Source organism: Staurois parvus, unplaced genomic scaffold (assembly GCF_062004578.1).
Source record: "Staurois parvus isolate SC_StPar_1 unplaced genomic scaffold, SC_StPar_1.0 ptg000277l, whole genome shotgun sequence".
Lineage (NCBI taxonomy): Eukaryota > Metazoa > Chordata > Amphibia > Anura > Ranidae > Staurois > Staurois parvus.
In genome coordinates, this window is record NW_028318073.1 from 1,578,615 (window position 1) to 1,597,741 (window position 19,127).

Sequence of the window (19,127 nt, forward strand, 5' to 3'; positions counted from 1 at the left end):
ACAATTCACAGGTCAAACATTATAATTAAAATTTTTGCACTGTATTAAGTCCAGAACAATGGCTTTAAAAGACAAATAGCTGTGGTCCTCAAATAACCAGGGATGATGTCTGTAGCAACTACATAATGATGTTTATTTGATCACTAAAGTCTCTGCATATTAAGATAAAAGCAAGAGAATACTTGTAATCTGAGAGTTTACAAGAGACCAAAAGATTATTCAGACAATACAAAAAATGGGTGCATTTCAAACCTGCATACTATACATGTAGGAGCATTAGATAGCACAGCAAATCCTTGCCATGAGGCAAAAATGAAAATGACTCACATTGCCTCCTAGAATTGAGCTGCTACTTTTAATTCATTTTCAGCTACACTGAGACAAAAAGTGAGCACAGCTACTGCTGGGCTTTCTCCTTAGAACTCTCAGAACATATCATGCAACATCAATGTCATGAGTACACCTTGTATTAAAGCAACAGTAAACTTCAGTGTAACAAAATAAAGAAATAAATGTCTCCCTGCAGGTTATGGTTATAATGTGCTAGTAAGCACCGCGTACTACCACATTGTGATAGACTTACCTGTAAAGCGGATCCCTCCAGCATCACCGCTGGCAGGACTACCATCTTCACCTGGTCTTCCTTTTGGGTTTGTGTGCACCAGCCGTTTGAATGGCTAGGCCACAATGAATGCACACAGGAGTCACAATCACAGCATAGTGCTCTGAAATGACATCACAATTGATGTCAGTGTGTCATCCATTCTGAGAGCTGTACGCATGCACCGGTGATGTCACTGGCTTCTACAAATGTAAATATCTCCTAAACGGTGCATGTTTAGGAGATATTCTCTGTACCTACAGGTAAGTCTTATTATAGGCTTACCTGTAGGTAGAAGTGCAAAAGCAAACTCTACTACCACTTTAGGTGCCAATTACTATGTTTCTTGGGAGTTCAGTACAGGACACAGGATCTTTAGTCCTAAACCATACGTATATGCAGATGCCTTCAGGTGATGAGATACTGGCAAAAGGAAGAAGATGCAGGAACTTCCCCACTTCCACTCTAAACTAGCTTCAGTTCTGTAGCAAGTAATGGGGATATCATAAGAACAGTGGGGAGGGAAAGGTGTCCTGTACTTTATGTCAAGAAATAGATTTTAATGCTAGGTCAAACATCCTATTTTCTTATGCAGCACCCTAGTTAGGTGCTAGGATTTGTATAGTTAGGATAAGCATAGCTGTGTTTCTCTGCTTAACAGAGAGACTATTAGGAAAATCTAATTGGGATTTCTGATTAACAGAGTGCTGTAATTGATTTGGTAGGTCTGCTCAAGATGCTGTGACACTGTTTGAGTTTATCTGAGTTCTGGCCACCTTCAGGAAGCTATGAGTGCTTTACAGAACCTGGGAGGGAATTAGGCAAAGGAGCAGCATGAATATTGATACAGTCCTAGTCAATTGTAGGGGAGGGTGGCCCCATTGCATGCTGGGAGTGGTATTTATGTTCTGTGAGCACATGGGTTCAGCGTCTTTCCCAGGAGAAGATTGAACCAAGCCAGGCTGTAGGCAGGCTTGCCTTCTTTGGCATTTCCTGCCATGCGGGCCTCAGGTGGGCGACCTGGGGACCTAATGTTAGGAAGAGTAACCCTGGACCTACAGTAAGCTGCCAAAGATCCGTCTGGTATCACTGGAAAGAGAGTCGCCTGGGAGATTGGAAGGAGGTTGCCATTCTGTCCTTGGACTTGTGAGTACAGACACTGAGAGATCTTGGAGACATTGTTTTCTTTGCTACCCCTCTAGTGCTTAATAATCAGTGTGGTTCTGAGAAAAGGGAACACTGGCTGGTGTTCTGAAGAGCTTGCCCAACTGTTGCTTTGCTCAGTTTCTATTACTTTTGGACTGCCACAGTCTGCCGTAACAGGCCTGTTCCTGAGGATCTAAGCCCTGCAACTACTACTACTAAAGGGACTTTGATCACTCCTAAACTACTCGTTGCTAAAATGTAAAGAGAATTCTGCTATCTGCTTTCATCCAGGACTGAATAGTTCTGATTTTGGAGTATCCTACTGAATTTCCCATTCCTATCCCCATGACGTGTGTGTGTGTGTGTGTGTGTGTGCGTGCGTGCGTGCGTGCGTGCCAAGGAAGGGGAAGCCTGGGCAAAAATACAAGCAGCTCCTCTGTGGGTAGTGCTACACGAAGTTCCACTGTACAGACACAAGACCTTCAAGTTTCAACCATGGCACATCCAAAAAACAGCTTAACTAAGGGGTGTAAAAAACACACAAAAAAATGTCAACAAGCCCACATAACAAATGCTTGTAGCACTTACACCAAAAACTGTCATCAGAGGCCTAGATATCCACCCCACAGAACTTAACGTGTGAAAATAAGACCTGTACACCTGATGCTGAAATGCACATGGGGCACTAAAAGATCTGGCAGAGTGTCCCTTAACAGTGTAGGGAGAAATCCTATTCTTTAGACCTCAGGTATGAATGATGACTTGTCTATAATATCCAGAAATAGTGGAGCGAGAATCAGGAATACCCCCTGGCCAAGAACTCGTAAGAAGCACAAAGAGGGAGTATGCTTGTCTAAAAAGAGGCTGTAGCCATGAGGTAGCTCTCGCAGCACACATCACATCAAGAAATTTCTTAGGGATGTTTTTCAGCAGAATGTGAGAAAGGAAGGACAATAATCTTATTGAGGTGGAAGGTAGAAACTACCTTAAAGCATAAGATCACATTTCATAACATGTTACATGGTATAATGTAGCATGTTATGAATAGACCAGCCTCAGCTCCCCCGCTTTGACAGCTAGTGGGGGATCTTTTTTTTAGTGCATCCTGAATTTTCAGTTTCAGTCTAGAATTTTCATTTTGGTGCACCACTATTTAAAACGTTGAATAGCTAACAGTAAATACCTTGAAAATGTTCCTTGCTTGGAACTGGGGCAATGCTCCCCTGTGAAAGGAGCTGCCTAACAGCAGTAAGAAGATCCACTGGTCTGAAGGGAGATAGTCAAAATTTTGGTGAGTGATGCAGAGAGGAAGCAGTCAGAAATTCCTCTTTGTAGCCCCTGAAAATTACTTTGGAACCAGTCATCTGAAATTCTTTTGACCAAGAAGGCAGACAGACGTCCCTCCACTATGAAAAGTAGGGGTGCTCTTCATTAGGAAGAAGGCGCCAAACTTGGTTGGCTTGGAGGTGACATCTTCCAACTAAAGTTTGGAGCTGAGAGAAATCAAAGGAACTTTTCTCATGAGTAGAAAGTCCACCTGCAGAAGTGCAAGGCTTCTTTTTCTTGGGGAGGTGAGTGACTTTTCCTGGTGTACTTATCTAAGCAGGGACGGTACAAGCATTCTTCTTCCAAGGCCTGATGCTCTAGACATTTCACAGGAATTCAGCATACCTGCTGTTCGGCCAAAGAATCAGCTTACCGGCATTTGGGCCAAAGAATCCCCTGCACATGAATGGAGAGACGGCTCATCTTGGACATCTGGTATATCTGACAAGCTGATCACACAGTAGTGTAGGGCCACAGGTTAAAGCTCTAATTGTTGTTGTATGGAAGGATCCATTAGGATGAAGCTAGGGTCTCAGATCATGTACTTAGTACAAACAGCAAGGGTCTGGCAAACTGCCATGGAAGCAATGGCAAGTTGCATGGTGAGGCCTACCAAGAAAAAGGGCCTAAAAAGGGAGCTTCTAACCTTTTATTCACTGTGTCCTTTAATGTAGGATTATTGTCTACATAGTCGGCAAGCAACTAGTTAAGACAAGTGATGGCAGGGCCCACAAATGAAATTGTGCTTTTTCATATGAAGCCCTTCAGGGTAGAGTATTGCCATGCAAATCATTTTGGAGGAGCAAATAGCTTCTCATGGTGACACCAGTCAGCATATATGATGGGCTCCAAAAGAAAGTGGACTGGAAAGAGCATATCAGATTTCGAACCCTATGTAGGAGACCTTGGGGTAAGCAGACCAAGACTGCTCTAGCAATAAATATAAATATAATAAATATAACTATACAGCATTAGTGAGGGTTGGATGAAAATTCAGCCAAAGGCCTTTCATTCTGCTCTGATTGCACAGAGTTAGGCTCATCTTTGTCTACTTTCTCCTCAGGAAGCATACCTGCAGCCACAGCAAACTTAGAAATTGACCTAGGAGGCTAAGCTTGTAGGGAGCAAAAGTTCCCAATGTGATGAATTTCTACCAGGAAAATGGTTCCAAATTAAACCCAGCAGCTCCCATACATGGCTGTAAAAAATGCTTTAAAGTGTCACAGCCTGTGCTCTATCAATACAAATGCACTGGAATACCAGCACCCAGGGGTTACGATGGACTGGCCCCCGCACCCCCTTGATCCCCGCTGTGACAGCTAGTGGGGGATCTTCTTCTCCCTGCTAGCTGTTACAATTTCAAAAAAAAAAAAAAAAACGCTGCCATGCGGGGCTTCACTCACGTTACTCATTCACAGTATTCTGTAAATGGGAAAACCACAATCTCAACAGCCTCTGCGACTGTCGGCTTGTAGTTTTCAATGAACTACCATGGCGCTCCACAGCACTGTGGTAGTTCACTGAGCCTTCGTGTCAATAAATATCTACTTGCCTGTATAGGATGTACGAGCAAGCAGATATACTGACAGGTCAGGAGGATACCTGCATGGCAGCAGCGATCTACTGATCACTGGTGCAATGCTTTAGAGGCTCCAAAAACAAAAAATAATAAATACACATTTATTATTTTTGTTAAAAGGTGAATTTATCCTTTAAAGGACACAAGTTCTGTGTTCACTATGGCAGATGTCTTCTTTCTCTGGACAGAATACAGGGGATAAGACCCTAACCTGGTTTCACCCTTCACAATGGGAATATTCTCTAAGGGGTCCTCGGGGTCAGGGCTCCATCAGCAGCAAACCACAACCCTATACCTGTATAGCACCCTGCAGCTAACTCAACATGACACCAAGAGCCAAGGTGAGTGCCCACAAAGGATCCAGTGCCAGTAGCAACTTTACAGACCAGCCCCACATCTTCATCCATTCCCCAAGGTTCATATTAAAATGAGAAAAAGCTTTTTGGGTAAAAAGAAAAAAAAAAAAAATAGACGAGTTTCACCAGCTAAGAACACTAACAAAAAATGAAGCTAGCCAGAAGTGGGAGAGGTATACAGGGGCTCTCTCTTTTTGCCAATATCTGCTAATCTGAAGTTAGCTGCATATAACTCATGGATCAAGCCCAAATATTCTGTGTCCTGTATTGCAAGAAAAAAACCCCAAAACAAACAAACCTATTTTATACAAAAAAATTGACATAAAACCATTTGCAAGCAAAAAAAAATCCAAATTGATAGAAAAAAATCTGGTCATATCTGGGAAGGATTATGGACATAAGTGGTGAATAATCTCTTCACTGCTGCATATTTCCCCCAGTCACCATAGTTAAATCTGATCTAAAGCCTAAAACAAATATGTCATACACTATATTGCCAAAAGTATTGGGACGCCTGTCTTTACACACACATAAACTTCAATGGCATCCATAGTCCGCAGGGTTGAATTTTGAGTTGGCCTATCCTTTGCAGCTATAACAGCTTCAACTCTTCTGCGAATGCTGTCCACAAGGTTTAGGAGTGTGTCTATGGGAATGTTTGACCATTCTTCCAGCAGTGCATTTGTGTGGTCAGGCATTGATGTCGGATTAGAAGGCCTGGCTCGCAGTCTCCACTCTAATTCATCCAAAAGGTGTTCTATCGGGTTGAGGTCAGGACTCTTTATGGACCTTGATTTGTACACTGGTGCGCAGTCATGTTGGAAAAGGAAGAGGTCATCCCCAAACTGTTCCCACAAAGTTGGGAGCATAAAATTGTCTAAAATATCTTGATATGCTGAAGTCTTAAAGAGTTTCTTTCACTGGAAATAAGGGGTCAGGCCCAACCCCTGAAAAACAATCCTACACCGTAATCCCCCCTCCACCAAACTTTACACTTTGCACAATGCAGTCAGGCAAGTACTGTTCTCCTGGTAATCGCAAAACCCATACACTGCCATCCAATTGCCAGACAGAGAAACGTGATTCGTCACTCCAGAAAACACGTCTCCACTGCTCTAGAGTCCAGTGGTGGTGTGCTTAACACCATCCGATGCTTTGCATTGCACTTGGTGATGTAAGGCTTGGATGCAGCTGCTTGGCAATATAAACCCATTCCATGAGGCTCTCTATGCACTGTTGTTGTGCTAATCTGAAGGAAGTTTGGAGGTCTTTAGCTATTGGCTCTGCAGACAGTTGGTGACTTATGTGCACTGTGAGCTTAAGCATGTGCTGACCCCGCTTTGTCATTTTACGTGGCCTACTACTTTGTGGCTGAGTTACTGTTGTTCCCAGTTGCTTCCACTTTGTTATAATACCACTAACAGTTAACCATGGAATATTTAGTAGCAAGTACATTTCAATGAAGGACTTATTGCACAGGTGGCAACCTATTACGATACCACACTTGAATTCACTGAGCTCCTGAGAGAGACCCATTTTTTCACAAATGTTTGAAGAAGCAGTCTGCATGCCTAGGTGCTTGATTGTATACACCTTTGGCTATGGAGCTGATTGGAACATCTGAATCCAATGATTTGGAGGGGTGTCCCAATACCTTTCGCAATATAGTCTATTGCAGCTTATTAGTATGTAAGTGGTGACTACATTACTTTACTTACTAATCATCCTGCCAATAAGCCTGTTATTTTCCAACTTTTTTTTAACAGATAAAGTGATCCAGAAAAAATGGTAGTGAGGGTTGAGACAAACCATTTACACTGACGGGTGTTTACAATTGGCAGCTTTATTAACCACCTCCTGTCCGGCCGTTGTATATAAACGGCCGGACGGTGGCACTGCAGGGTCGGGTGGCCGTTTATAAACGGCCTGCCCGCACCCTGCTTGTGCGCACTCCCTGGGGGCGTACAGCACCGCAATCCGTGCCCGCTGTGTCCTCCGGACACAGTGAAACACCGATCGTCGGACGGGACCTCTGTACGAGGTCCCCATCATGTGATCACTGATTGGCCAATCAGTGATCACATGCAAAGTAGTAAGCAAGATGTCACTTGTGACATCATTGCTTACTACCTGTGAAATCTGTGAATGATCACAGAGGTCACATGGTACAAGGCTATTCACAATAGCCTTGTACCATGTGACAAGCTGTGACCAATCACAGCTCACTCAGTAGTTCTCAATGGCTGCAAGAATGCAGAGAGAAAGAGAAATTATTGCTTTCACATCCTATATGGGTGTAAAAGCAATCAGTGTAAAAAAACAAAAAAAACAAATAATAATATAAAAAAATAAAATAAAAATGTAAAAAAAATTAATTAATTAACTAATAAAATGTTTAAAAATTAGAATTTTTGGTTATAAATTAACTTGGCTTTATTTATTTTTTTTACTAAAAAGATAACGGAATTAATTTTGGCCAAGATTTATGATGAAATATTATTTATTTGCAAAATTTTAGAAGAAAATCACTTTTTTTTGCAAAATTTTTGGACATTTTCATTTACATAGCAAAAAAAATAAAAATCCCAGCGGTGAATAAATACCACCAAAATAAAGCTTTTAAATACCAGCTAAATCTGTCTCAAAAAAATGGTAAAATATTCATGTGGTTACAGTGTTGCATGACCGCGCAATTGTCATTCAAATTGTGACAGCACTGAAAGCTGAAAATTGCCCTGGACAGGAAGGGGATAAAAATGTCCGGTCAAGAAGTGGTTAATTTAGATTAAATATTTATTCCAAAAGAAAAAAAAGTTTATCCTACCTGCTTACAACTTAGTTGGAGCTAGGGTTTAATTTTTAGTCACGTATTTAAAATCTACTAGTCCAACTAAGACAACCCCCTCCACAGTATGACAAAGTTACTGTCAAATGGTGGCTATATAAGGCCTTCATAGATAGAGTGGATGAGTGAGTGTAACCACCCAAAAGACATGAAATGTGTTACTGGTCAGATCATCAGGAGAAAAAACAAACAAAAAACCCCCCCAAAAAGTAAACTAATGCAGCCACCACATGCAATGTTTGGTAAACTTCAATATACAGTATAACATTTTTGTTTTGGGGTTTAAATATGCTTTAATGCACATGTACTTCCCTTGCATTAGCCATATTAGGACACATTTACAGCACAATTGAATTTTGCATTCTTCAAAGAGAAATCCAAGTCTTATTAACAAAAATATAAATACTATAAAGGTTAAAATCACCAGGCCTGTTATTTTCTGCTTTAAGAGGGTAAACAAAATTAATGATTCACTAATTTCCTATGGAGAATCCATTACGATGTGCTATCCTCACTGCATGTATTTACCACACATTTTAAAAGGATCTCTTAGGATTTTTTTTTTTGGCTGTCTGTGTCCCTGCTTATGATATTTACTCTTTCAGGAGAAATGTAAATCCTGAGTTGTCACCGGAACAGGGATAATGGTGAAATCATCCAATAGTGACAAGTGCCACAGAGAGGATTTACCTCACTTTGGAGCAGTTTCCTGATGTGGTTACAGGATAGGAAGTGAAGGTAAATCTCTTAAAACGTGATGGCAAAAACCAAGACAGGCTTCAAATATAATGTAAATATATAGGGTAAATTTCTAGCAAAAGTTGCTGACTGTGTGTCTGCTCCTCTCAAATGTGCCTTTAATATCTGGTTCACACCAATGAAGTTTGCTTTTGATCTGTTTTTGCAATGCTTTCTGCATTTGCTTTGTGTTTTTACACACACGTTTTTGCTGCGGCTTTGCGTTTTTTTTTTTTTTTTCAACTTTCAGGTGGAAATGTTTTTGTTGTTGGGCAGAATAAAAACGCAAAATGTGGCAAAAACACACCACATGCGTTTCAGCAGTGTCTCCATTGAACTTATAGCAAAAACTAGCTGTTTGCTTTTAAAAAGGCCCTGACCCTTTCCAAAAATGCAGCGGCTGAAAAATGCATATATGTGAACATGTCCCATATGAAAGCATATTACATGGATTGTAGTGCATTCCTGCAAAAAGCAATAAAAAAACACATCGGTGTGAACCAGGCCTAAGTGTTAGGTGCTTAGTATTGAAAACGGTGGATGAGTGGAACCAGAAGCACTGATTCAAGTAACATAAAGCAGAGCAATACGTATGCAAGAGGGCAATAAAAACTAGAAAAGCTACAATTTCTGGGGAAATTGTGTGAAGTGTTCTTGCCTCCACCAGTAGTCTACAAATCACTCTAGCTTTGGTCACTGTGCTGCCTGCTCACACACCTGGGTTCCTATGGCAACTCACTCTACAGCAAGGGCAGAGGAGCAGTTAAAAACAAACTGCTCCAACTTGCTTACTTCACTGGCGGTTGCCATCTTCAAACGGTTGTAGTTTAAAAATGATAACTCCTACACCAAAGAGCTTTATATTGTGAGAATCACAAGACCCAGACCTACATTGTGATGCATAGTATGTCTCTGAAATATTAAAAATGAAGGCACAGTCACAGTTTAGAAATTGCCCTTCAAATCTGAGGTGGCTAGAGTGGAGTTTCAATGAATGTCAATGGGCGGCATGAGTTGCAAACAAATGGTCATATTGTGAAAACTATCAGGACTATGGCTTAGCCGTTGACATTTTTAGTGGCAGCAGGGATAGCTGAACATTTTGAGATAAGATTTGTGTAGGTGGGCTTGAAAATGAGGGAGTGATGGCAGTTTAGAAATTATGTCCTGATTTTTCAGCTCACACTCTAGCTTTTGTCAGCTCCCACTCTAGTTTTGAACATTCCGCCATTCATTCCTATGGGACCAATTTCACCACAAAAACGCAGATATTTCATGAACCATTCGGCGAAACGTTGCACAAAGTAATAGCACACCAATCGGGAACAATCCGCACGTTTCGGTATATTACTGTCTATCTAGTGTAAAAACTGTGGGAGGAGTTAGGGTGGTAAATTTGGCTATAATAATAAGAATATATATGTGAGATAACAGTAAGTGGTCTTGCCATGCAAGAACACTTAATCCTCGGAATTAGCTGGAATTTCAAACACTGTTGTATTCTTTATTAGAAAGCACAAGCATAAAACAGTAAGCTATAGAAAAGCCATACGACTGAAATTCAGCCAGGCAGGCAGGAAAATACTTCTACGCTGAGAAGATGCACTGCAATGACTTAGAAAATTATTATACACTGAATCCTCCTTTGTGCTGCATTCATTTAAAACATGTTTCATTATTTACATTAACCTTTGTTATGAGAAATAACATTTTAAAGAGTCGATAAGCCACAATAACATACATTACAGAACAATAGACTAGGTCTATTACAATGTCTGTTTTTAATGAAAGCCAGTTTTCTTTAGTGTAGGTTTGCTTATTTTTATAATGCACAAAGATATTTGATATAACAAAAATAAACCGATTCTCACAATGTAAATTTGCTAAAGGAGCTACTCCCCGCACCAATAAAGATTTGCTTGTTTTGCTGTCTTCGCCACCAAAGCCATTTCTTTGAAGATCTATGTTTTGCTGATGAATTCAGCTTTCAACATTTTAATATCAAATGCTGGTGTCCCTTGTAGTAATCTATGGTTTCTTCCACTAGCCCTTATATCACTCCAGGACATAGAGGCCTATAAAAGGAACCAGAGAGCTCAATGTGAAGCCAGACTTACAGCAGACCTCTAAGTGTGCCAAATTAGCAAGCACAGACCTGCAAGGAAGCAGAGTTCAGTGATACAGGCAGTGGGACAGGTCTCTTGCTTTATTTACGGAAAGGTGCTCATTTGATTTTTTTTTCTTATTTTTGGATAATAGAGACAAAATGGCTTAAAAGGGTCAGTCTTAATTTGACAAGTTTCAAAAAACAACATTTAAACATTGATAGCTGGCATATAATGAGTTCAATCTGAGTACATAGGAAACAGGACTCTTTGGTGTATTGTACCTTGTGACCAATAAATGAAATCTAAGAGATATAATAAACAAAACAGGTTTCATGAGTAGCGAGTCACTAATATGTACTGAAGTTTGTGTTACGATCATCGCAAGGGAAAGCAAGAATGAATTTTTACATTGCTATAGGTTCTATTCTGCAGAGCAATGTAATCAATACTATAATTCACTCTGCAAATATCTATGCATCTGTATGTATCTGCCTTACGAAGTATAACATGAAATACAGTGTTGTGTGCAGTGAAGCCAAAGAAATAAAACATCTGGCAGCTCTGATGAGTGGCAAAATGTTGTAAACCATAGCAAACCAATCAAAATCACCTCTTAATTATTGTAAATACAGAAAGCCTAAACCCGATTTATTGTTAGGGTTTATTATTATTTATTTCAGGTACTAATATAGCACCATCAATTTGCGCAGCGCTTTACATATTGTACATTCACATTAATCCCTAACCCTCAAGGGGCATACAATCTAAGGTCCTTAACTCACATTCATACATACACATACTAGGGCCAATTTAGACAGCATCTAACTAACCTACCAGCATGTCTTTTGGAGTGTGGGCGGAAACCAGAGTACCTGGAGGAAACCCAGGCAGGCACAGGGAGAACATTCAAACTCCAGGCAGGTCGTGCTGTGGTTGGGATTTGAACCAAAGACCCTAGTACTGCTAGGAAGAAGTGCTAACCATAGAGCCACTGTGCTTCCCAAGGTTTACTGAACTTTTGCATGGTCTTACCGTTTTTTTGTTTTTTTTTAAATAAGCCTCAATTAAGGTTATGTAAGACTTGTTTCCTCCATCAGGCAGGCAGAATTAACAATTAATAAAGTACAATGCGGAAGGGAAAAAGGGGATGAAAGGGTATTTTGTGAGAGGTGTGGATATTGTGACAAATAGTTTCTGCTGTGCAGTCTGGCCTCACTAGAGCATTAATAGGCTGCCATAGCAGAGCTGTATGGGACAATGCAAAAATTGTAAGCACTTATTTAATATTGCTGTAAAGTGAGGATGCTTTCAAAAATAATTTAAAAAAAAGCTTTCATTTTTCATTGAACAACCTAATTGCGTGAAAAAAAAAAAAAAAAACTAAATCAATTCCATATTTGGTGTGTCCACACTTTTTCAGACATCAAGTGTAGTACATGATTAACCTCTTTCCGCCGGGCCTATGGCTGAATGGCGGCCGGCAAAATCCCTCACCGTTCCGGGTGGACGCCACGTGGTGTCCTTTCGGGCATGCACAGTTTGCGTGCCTGCAGAGGCTCGGACACGGCCGATGACAGATCTGAGTACCAGCCCCGTTGCCAGTACCATGTGCCCTGCTGTGACCAAATATCCTCCAAATAACCCCTTTTTGCAGAGTAGACAGTCCAACGTACTTCATAACAGGCATGGCGAGTTTTTTGACATTGTATTTTTTTTGTCATTTTTCGGAAAATGAAAAAAATGAAAAAAATTTTCACTATTTTTTTTTTACATACTGTCACCAGTGCAGTGCAGCGTAATCATATAACTGGCATGGCAGTGATCAGGGACACTGACTGGTGAAAGTATGAAAAAAATATATATCTAAATTTTTTTTTTTATTATTATTATTATTGTTAATTTTTTTATTACATTTTTTCTTTTTTTAAGATTTTTTTTTTCATATTTCACTATGACCAAAGTAGTACAATGTTACCATAGTAACATTGTACTACTTTGGGGAAGTGATCAGTATTTTTTTTACACAATTTGCTTATAGCAAAGAATTACTTTGCTATAAGCAAGCATTTACCTGAATGACGTCGATTCATTCAGGGTTTTTTTTTTTGGTGTTTAGCTGTGATTTGGCCAAAGCTAATCACATGACACAGCTGGGCTGTGATTGGCCCAGCTTGTGCATGTGATCACTGTGACCATTCACAGCTAGGCACACTAGCATACAATGGATGGCATGAATGAAGCCATCCATTGTATACAACTGTCATGTGACCTGCTGTGATTGGTCACATGGTACTGGCAACGGTGCCGGTACTCAGATCTGTCAATGGCCGTGTCCGAAGTACACGGTCGGTGACAGATCGCGCCCCTGCAGGCACGCAAACTTCACATGTCCGAAAGGATGCCATATGGCATCCACCCGGAAAGGTGAGGGTTTTTGCTGGCTGCCATTCGGCCATAGGCCAGGCAGGAAGTGGTTAAATACATGTGCCTCTAATATGGGGGCTCTCCAAATTTGTGGTTAGGAACTACAAATATCGGGGTGCCGTGATGAGGCTCAGTAGCTTATGCATGTATTTGCAAATGTGTACTAATTAAACCCCTGTTTTTAATACATACTGTTAGACAGGTTAATTCGGCTTGCTCGCAGGCTGGTTGGCAAGCTGAGCTGGGAGTTTTTCTTTTGTTGTTTGACATGCGCCACCCTTCCATGTGCTCTTTGCTGTGAAGGCCAGTTATAGACTGGGGCAGTGACCATTTTTTGTATTTAGATCTTGATGTCAGGAACAGCTTACCAGCCAAAAACCCATTTAAAAGCAAATGGTGGACACAAATAATGATTTAAAGTATCTTTAAGCCCACCTCATTAAGACTATCGATAAAAGCAGTATTACATGCTGTGTGTACTCATTCAATCACTATGAGATACGTTTTCTGTATCATGCAAAAAACATTTTTGATTTTGCTGTTCTCTATCTCCTCCTCCTGTCCATGTCCCCATTACAGCTGGGGATTTGTCTGAGCAGTGTTGGCAGCTAGTGCACATGCTCGTTTTTCAGGGTATTTTTACCCTGACACAGCCTGGAGGGCCATGACACTGCCTGTGACTGGCAGAAATCCACCCAAACTATGTTATTGCCAAAAATAATAAAGATTTGATTCCAAACATATATTTGTATGACAAGTTAAAAGTATATTGACAATAATTATTTATTCTTACTCTGTATCCCAAAGGCATATATTTTTTTAAATTTTGAACATGTTATCAACAGCAGATGACTAGAAGCTCCTTCTGCCACTGTTTCCCCGCAGACAGGCTGGGAAAGAGCTGGGTCATGTGACAGCTGTATATACAGTACTGTACAAAAGTCTCAGGCAGGCGTAAAAAAAAATGCTGTACGTTAAGAATGCTTTCAGGAATAGAAGTGTTAATATTTTATTAAATCACAAAACAGAAACACACTGCATGTATATCTGTCATGGTAGGTTGTGTATAGTTTTCAACATTTCATTATATTCAGAAATAGACACACATACACACAGATCAGGGCTCTGTGGGGGCCAAACTATCACTTCCAGGATTCCTTCTTCTTTACACTGAAGATAGTTCTTAATGACACTGAATGCATGTTTGGGGTCGTTGTCCTGCTGCAGAATAAACTTGTCATGATGGATAAGTATCTGCCTGTATTTCTCAGCATTGAGGACACCATAGATCCTAACCAAATCTCCAACTCCATTTACAGAAATGCAATCCCAAAATTGCAAGGAATCTCCACTATGCTTCACTATTGCCTCATTATTGTACTGCTCATCAGCCCTTCGCGAACAAACTACTTCCTGAAATAACCAAATATTCCAAAATTTTGGCTCATCAGTACAGAGCCCCTGCTGACATTTTTCTTCTGTTCCTATGTTTTCGTGCATAGCTGAGTCACTTAGCCTTGTTTCCATGTCCTATGCAACAACCCCAAACATGCAGCCAATGCCATTAAGAACTATCTCCAGTGTAAGAAGAAGAGTCCTGGCCATGGTTTGGCTCCTACAGAGGCCTGATCTCAACATCATGGAGTCCGCTTGGTATTGCATGAAGAGAGAGAAGAATTTGAGGCAGCCTACATCCACAGAAAATGTGTGGTTAGTTCTCCAAGATGTTTAGAACAACCTACCTGCCAAGTACTTCAAAAACTGTGTGCAAGTCTGCCTAGAAGAATTGAAAAACTGATTCTTTTTTTTTAAAGCAAAGGGTGATCACACCAAAATATTGATTTGCTGTGGATTTCTCTTCAGTTTATTTACTTTCCATTTTGTTAATTGATTAACATAAAATAGTAACACTTCTATTTCTGAAAGCATTTGTAATTTACAGCCTTTTCTTCACACCTAAGACTTTTGTACAGTACTGTATATTAGGAAAAATGGTGCATAGATTTTTTTGTTTATTAAAATAATTACAGTGCCATCATCCATATACAGGAAGAAATGGGATAATGTAAATTAAACAGTGTGTTTAGTAGAACTGTAAGGTTGTTTCTGCTGCACTGTGTAGGTTGTTAACCGATAATAAAACTTAACTGAAAGCATCCTTACTTTACAGCATTTTTCACAAGTGCGCAAAATGTGTAGTGTATACTATACAGTGATAATGTTTTTTATATATATATATATATATATATATATATATATATATATATATATATATACATACACATACATGGTTAAAGAAATAGAAATATGTAAGCAGTCATAGTTGATTTGGTTTTCAAAGGCTTGATTTTCATGTTTACTACAGTAAGTGCTTCATCAAGTAATGGAGTAAAGATAAGATGATAACCCAGAGCATGCACCTTTAAAAAAAAGAAAGTTTGCAATAGTAACTCCTATATATCTGTCATGGTAGGTTGTGTATAGTTTTCAACATTTCATTATATGCAGAAATAGACACACACACACACACACACTTGAGTGCACTGCCCTTGCAATATTCATGTGGGTGTCAATGTATTGTTAATGGCACCTCAAATACAGATCACAAACACAGTGCGTTTGTGGGCAACAAATCGCATGGAACTGCAGTACCATATGATTTGGTGCAGTGTGTTTTGAAGAAGTAGTGCTTATACTACTTATTCTGTGGTCCAGTAAGTTTTACAGCCCATTCAACTGAATGGGAGTCAAAATGCACCGTTGCACTGTTTTCATTATATCTCCCAGGGTTGCAATACAAAATACTTGAGAATCAGCTGTCATCCCATAACCACCCTGAAAAGCCTTCATGGTAGGATTCCTAGTGTGTGGTGTGAAGCTGTGGGGCACGTGATTTGCGAATTTACTTGATCATTTCTATAATAGATGGTCTCAAATGGGGTTGATGACTGGAAGAGCCTTGAAAGTTTATTCAAGTGGTAAAGGGAAATTATATTTTATCTTCTTAGATTTTTCAAAACAAAGTAGTTGTAAAGGATGCAGGTTTTTTACCTTCATGCATTCTATGTATGAAGGTAAAAAAAACCTTCTGTGTGCAGCAGTGCCTCCAGCCCCCTCAATACTTACTTGAGCCCCATCCCGATTGTGAATGACAGCCTTGACTGTCCCGGGTCTCTGCCTCCTCATTGGCTGAGACTGCAAGCGGGAGCCATTGGCACCCGCTGCTGTCAATCACAGCCAGTCAGCTAATGAGGAGAGGCCAAGCCGCGGCTCTATGTGTGAATGGACACATGGAGCAGCGGGTGCCCCCATAGCAAGCTGCTTGCTGTTGGGCCACCCGACAGACAGGGGGAGCAAGGAGAGCTTGCGGGGGACCTGAGAAGAGGAAGATCCAGGTTGCTCTCTGCAAAACCACTGCACACATTAGGTAAGTATAAATATGTTTATTTTACCCCCCAAAAAATGAACCTTTAGAATCGCTTTAAAGAGGAATCTCCACAGTCTTCACCTACTTAGCTACAAGCAGGCTACGTCAACCATACAAGTATGGCTGACTTAGCCTGCTTGTAGCCCTTCTCTTTGGACCACAGTGAAAAGAAAAAAAGTCAGGGCATGTTCACACCAGTTGTTGTGTTGCAACACAGCAGATGATGTCTGGTGTGCTACGGCCAGATCAGTGCAGTACTGACGCTCAGATCTTGGCACATCGCACTATTCACTTTATTTTTTTTAAACAAACTTTATTGATGTGTCACGCAGACCTCTCATAAAATTAAATTGGCTGCCTTGTGGTGCGAGGCAGTGGATTGCCTCATACTATGCTGTGCTGAAAGAAAGTACTGCACGCGGTACACTTTTTCAGTGCACACTGTCCACATACCGCCACAAAGCAGTGGCAAATAAGGAGACGAGGCATTTTGCCTTGTCTTGTGGTGGCAATGCACTGAAGTAGCTGCCGAGCACATATGGTGTGAATGTACCCTAAATCATGGCAGCTATATGTTACAGCAGATCTAAGCTGAAGTAGTTATTTTATTAATTTAAAGCCAAACTCCAGGCAAGCAGTTAAATACACAGATCAAATACATATACAGCATGGGAGCAATTTCACCTTTAAAACATTTTGTATTTCTGTCCATCCAGTTCAAGGGATTTGATCCTACTCTTCTGGAGTTTCACTTTCACTTATGTTCGGGGATGAGAGCTAGTGGCATCCTCAGTGTACAACGTAGCCTTGGAGATGAATTAAGTGGCTTAAGAAAGAGGTTTAACCTCAAAACATGTTGCCTAGCCTATATTCTCTACTGCTGATCTCATCACAGATTGCCCTTCTTGTATTCGGCAAACAGCAAACCAAACAGTAAAGCCAGCTTATATGATCACATGATAGCATTTTTTTAAGCTGGCAATGCATTACGTGAATTTCATCTGGTTCTTGGTGACCCAAACAAAATTTGCTTTGTGGGTGGCCCTGTCACCATCCTCTCGCCCAACATCCTTGGACTGAAAAACGTAAATGCTGGATGGAAAAATGATGAGTCGATAGAACAGCATTTGCATTCAATGTAGCTTCTGTTCAGGTATTCTGACAGCTTCTGGTCCTGGCTGTCAGAACACAAAAGCCCTGGCAGAACTGTCCATGCATGCTATATAGAATGGATAGAGGAATGGGATGCATTTTTTGTTTCCATTCAACCCACAGGCTAAACATGAAATCAAACTGTGCATGGCTAAGCTTTAGACTTGACTGACATTCAGACTATTGGAAAAAGTGTTTAGTTATCATGTCATAGAAATCCCTCTGTTTTGACATGGTCGACATACTCCCTATATTTATGCACTGAGACATACCAACAGACAGGAAGAAACAAGAGGATGGAGTTAAGTATAACACTGGTGTGTACTGCAGCAAAATAAATTTTCTCGGATAAAGCATTATGTTTGAGCAGAGTTACTGCTGAATTTAGACACACTAATATTGATTAGAAAAGTTGTGTGGATACAAAGGGGTAGATTTACTAAAACTGGTGCACACAGAATCCGATGCAGCTGTGCATAGTAACCAATCAGCTTCTAGCTTCAGCTTGTTCAGTTAAGTTTTGACAAAAAAACCTAGAAGCTGATTGGTTACTATGCACAGATGCACCAGATTCTCTGCGCACCAATTTTTGTAAATGTCCCCCAAAGTGTGCTTGCTTCTTTCATAGAGCTCTCAACCAGTATACAAAAGCATTGCTTTGAAAACTGTAAGAAATATAATGGAAACCGCAAAACAAAACAAAAAAAAGAGCGAGAAAAACAAATGGATGAACTTTATTCTAAGTCATCTAATTACAATATTTAGAACAAAATATGTTTAAAAAAAAAATAACCAAAAAAGTGCATGAATCAATTTCTATAACAATTACGTTTGACAATTCATTTTATCATGCAGTTTGAATTTATTCTTACCTCTGGATCATCATCATCAAAGTCATGGTAACTAGAATGGTCTGGATTATTAACCTTATCCAGCAATTCAATTGCAAGTGTGCGGTTTAAAGGCTGTGTAACAAAAGGATGCTATAAAGTGAGAAAAAAAAGAACAGTGTTATGTGAGATGAGAATTATTGTCACCTATATGCAACAGTTTAATTTGTCTTTTGTGTGTGTATGCATGCATATACACAATACACACACTATAGATAGATATATATACATACAAACACATAAAACTGCAATATTTATAAAGTGCATTCATCAAGTATTCAGACCCTCTTCACTTTTTTCAATGTTGCTATGTTGCATCCTGATACCACAGTTATTTAAATTCATTTTTTTTTTCTCTTTAATCTACACTCAGTGCCCCATAATGACAAAGTGAAAACAGAATTTAAGGAATATTTGTAAATTTAGGAAAAAGTAAAAACTGAAATATCACTTTGGCTTTAGTATTCAGACCCTTTGCAACAACACTTTGGCTCAGATGCCTCCTGTTTCTCTTGAGACGTTTATACACCTTGAC

The 19,127-nt window shown here is 40.0% G+C and overlaps 1 protein-coding gene across 6 annotated transcripts in view; it reads right to left on the reverse strand.

Annotated features, from left to right (window-relative positions):
• MAP4K3 (mitogen-activated protein kinase kinase kinase kinase 3) overlaps nt 1–19,127 on the reverse strand; it is a 478,522-nt gene that overhangs the window by 233,659 nt on the left and 225,736 nt on the right. For all 6 annotated transcript variants that reach the window (XM_089681775.1, XM_089681773.1, XM_089681774.1 and 3 more), the window contains exon 12: nt 18,575–18,685. In XM_089681775.1, coding sequence (XP_089537901.1) covers nt 18,575–18,685 — 111 coding nt within the window. The remainder of the gene's footprint in view (nt 1–18,574; nt 18,686–19,127) is intronic.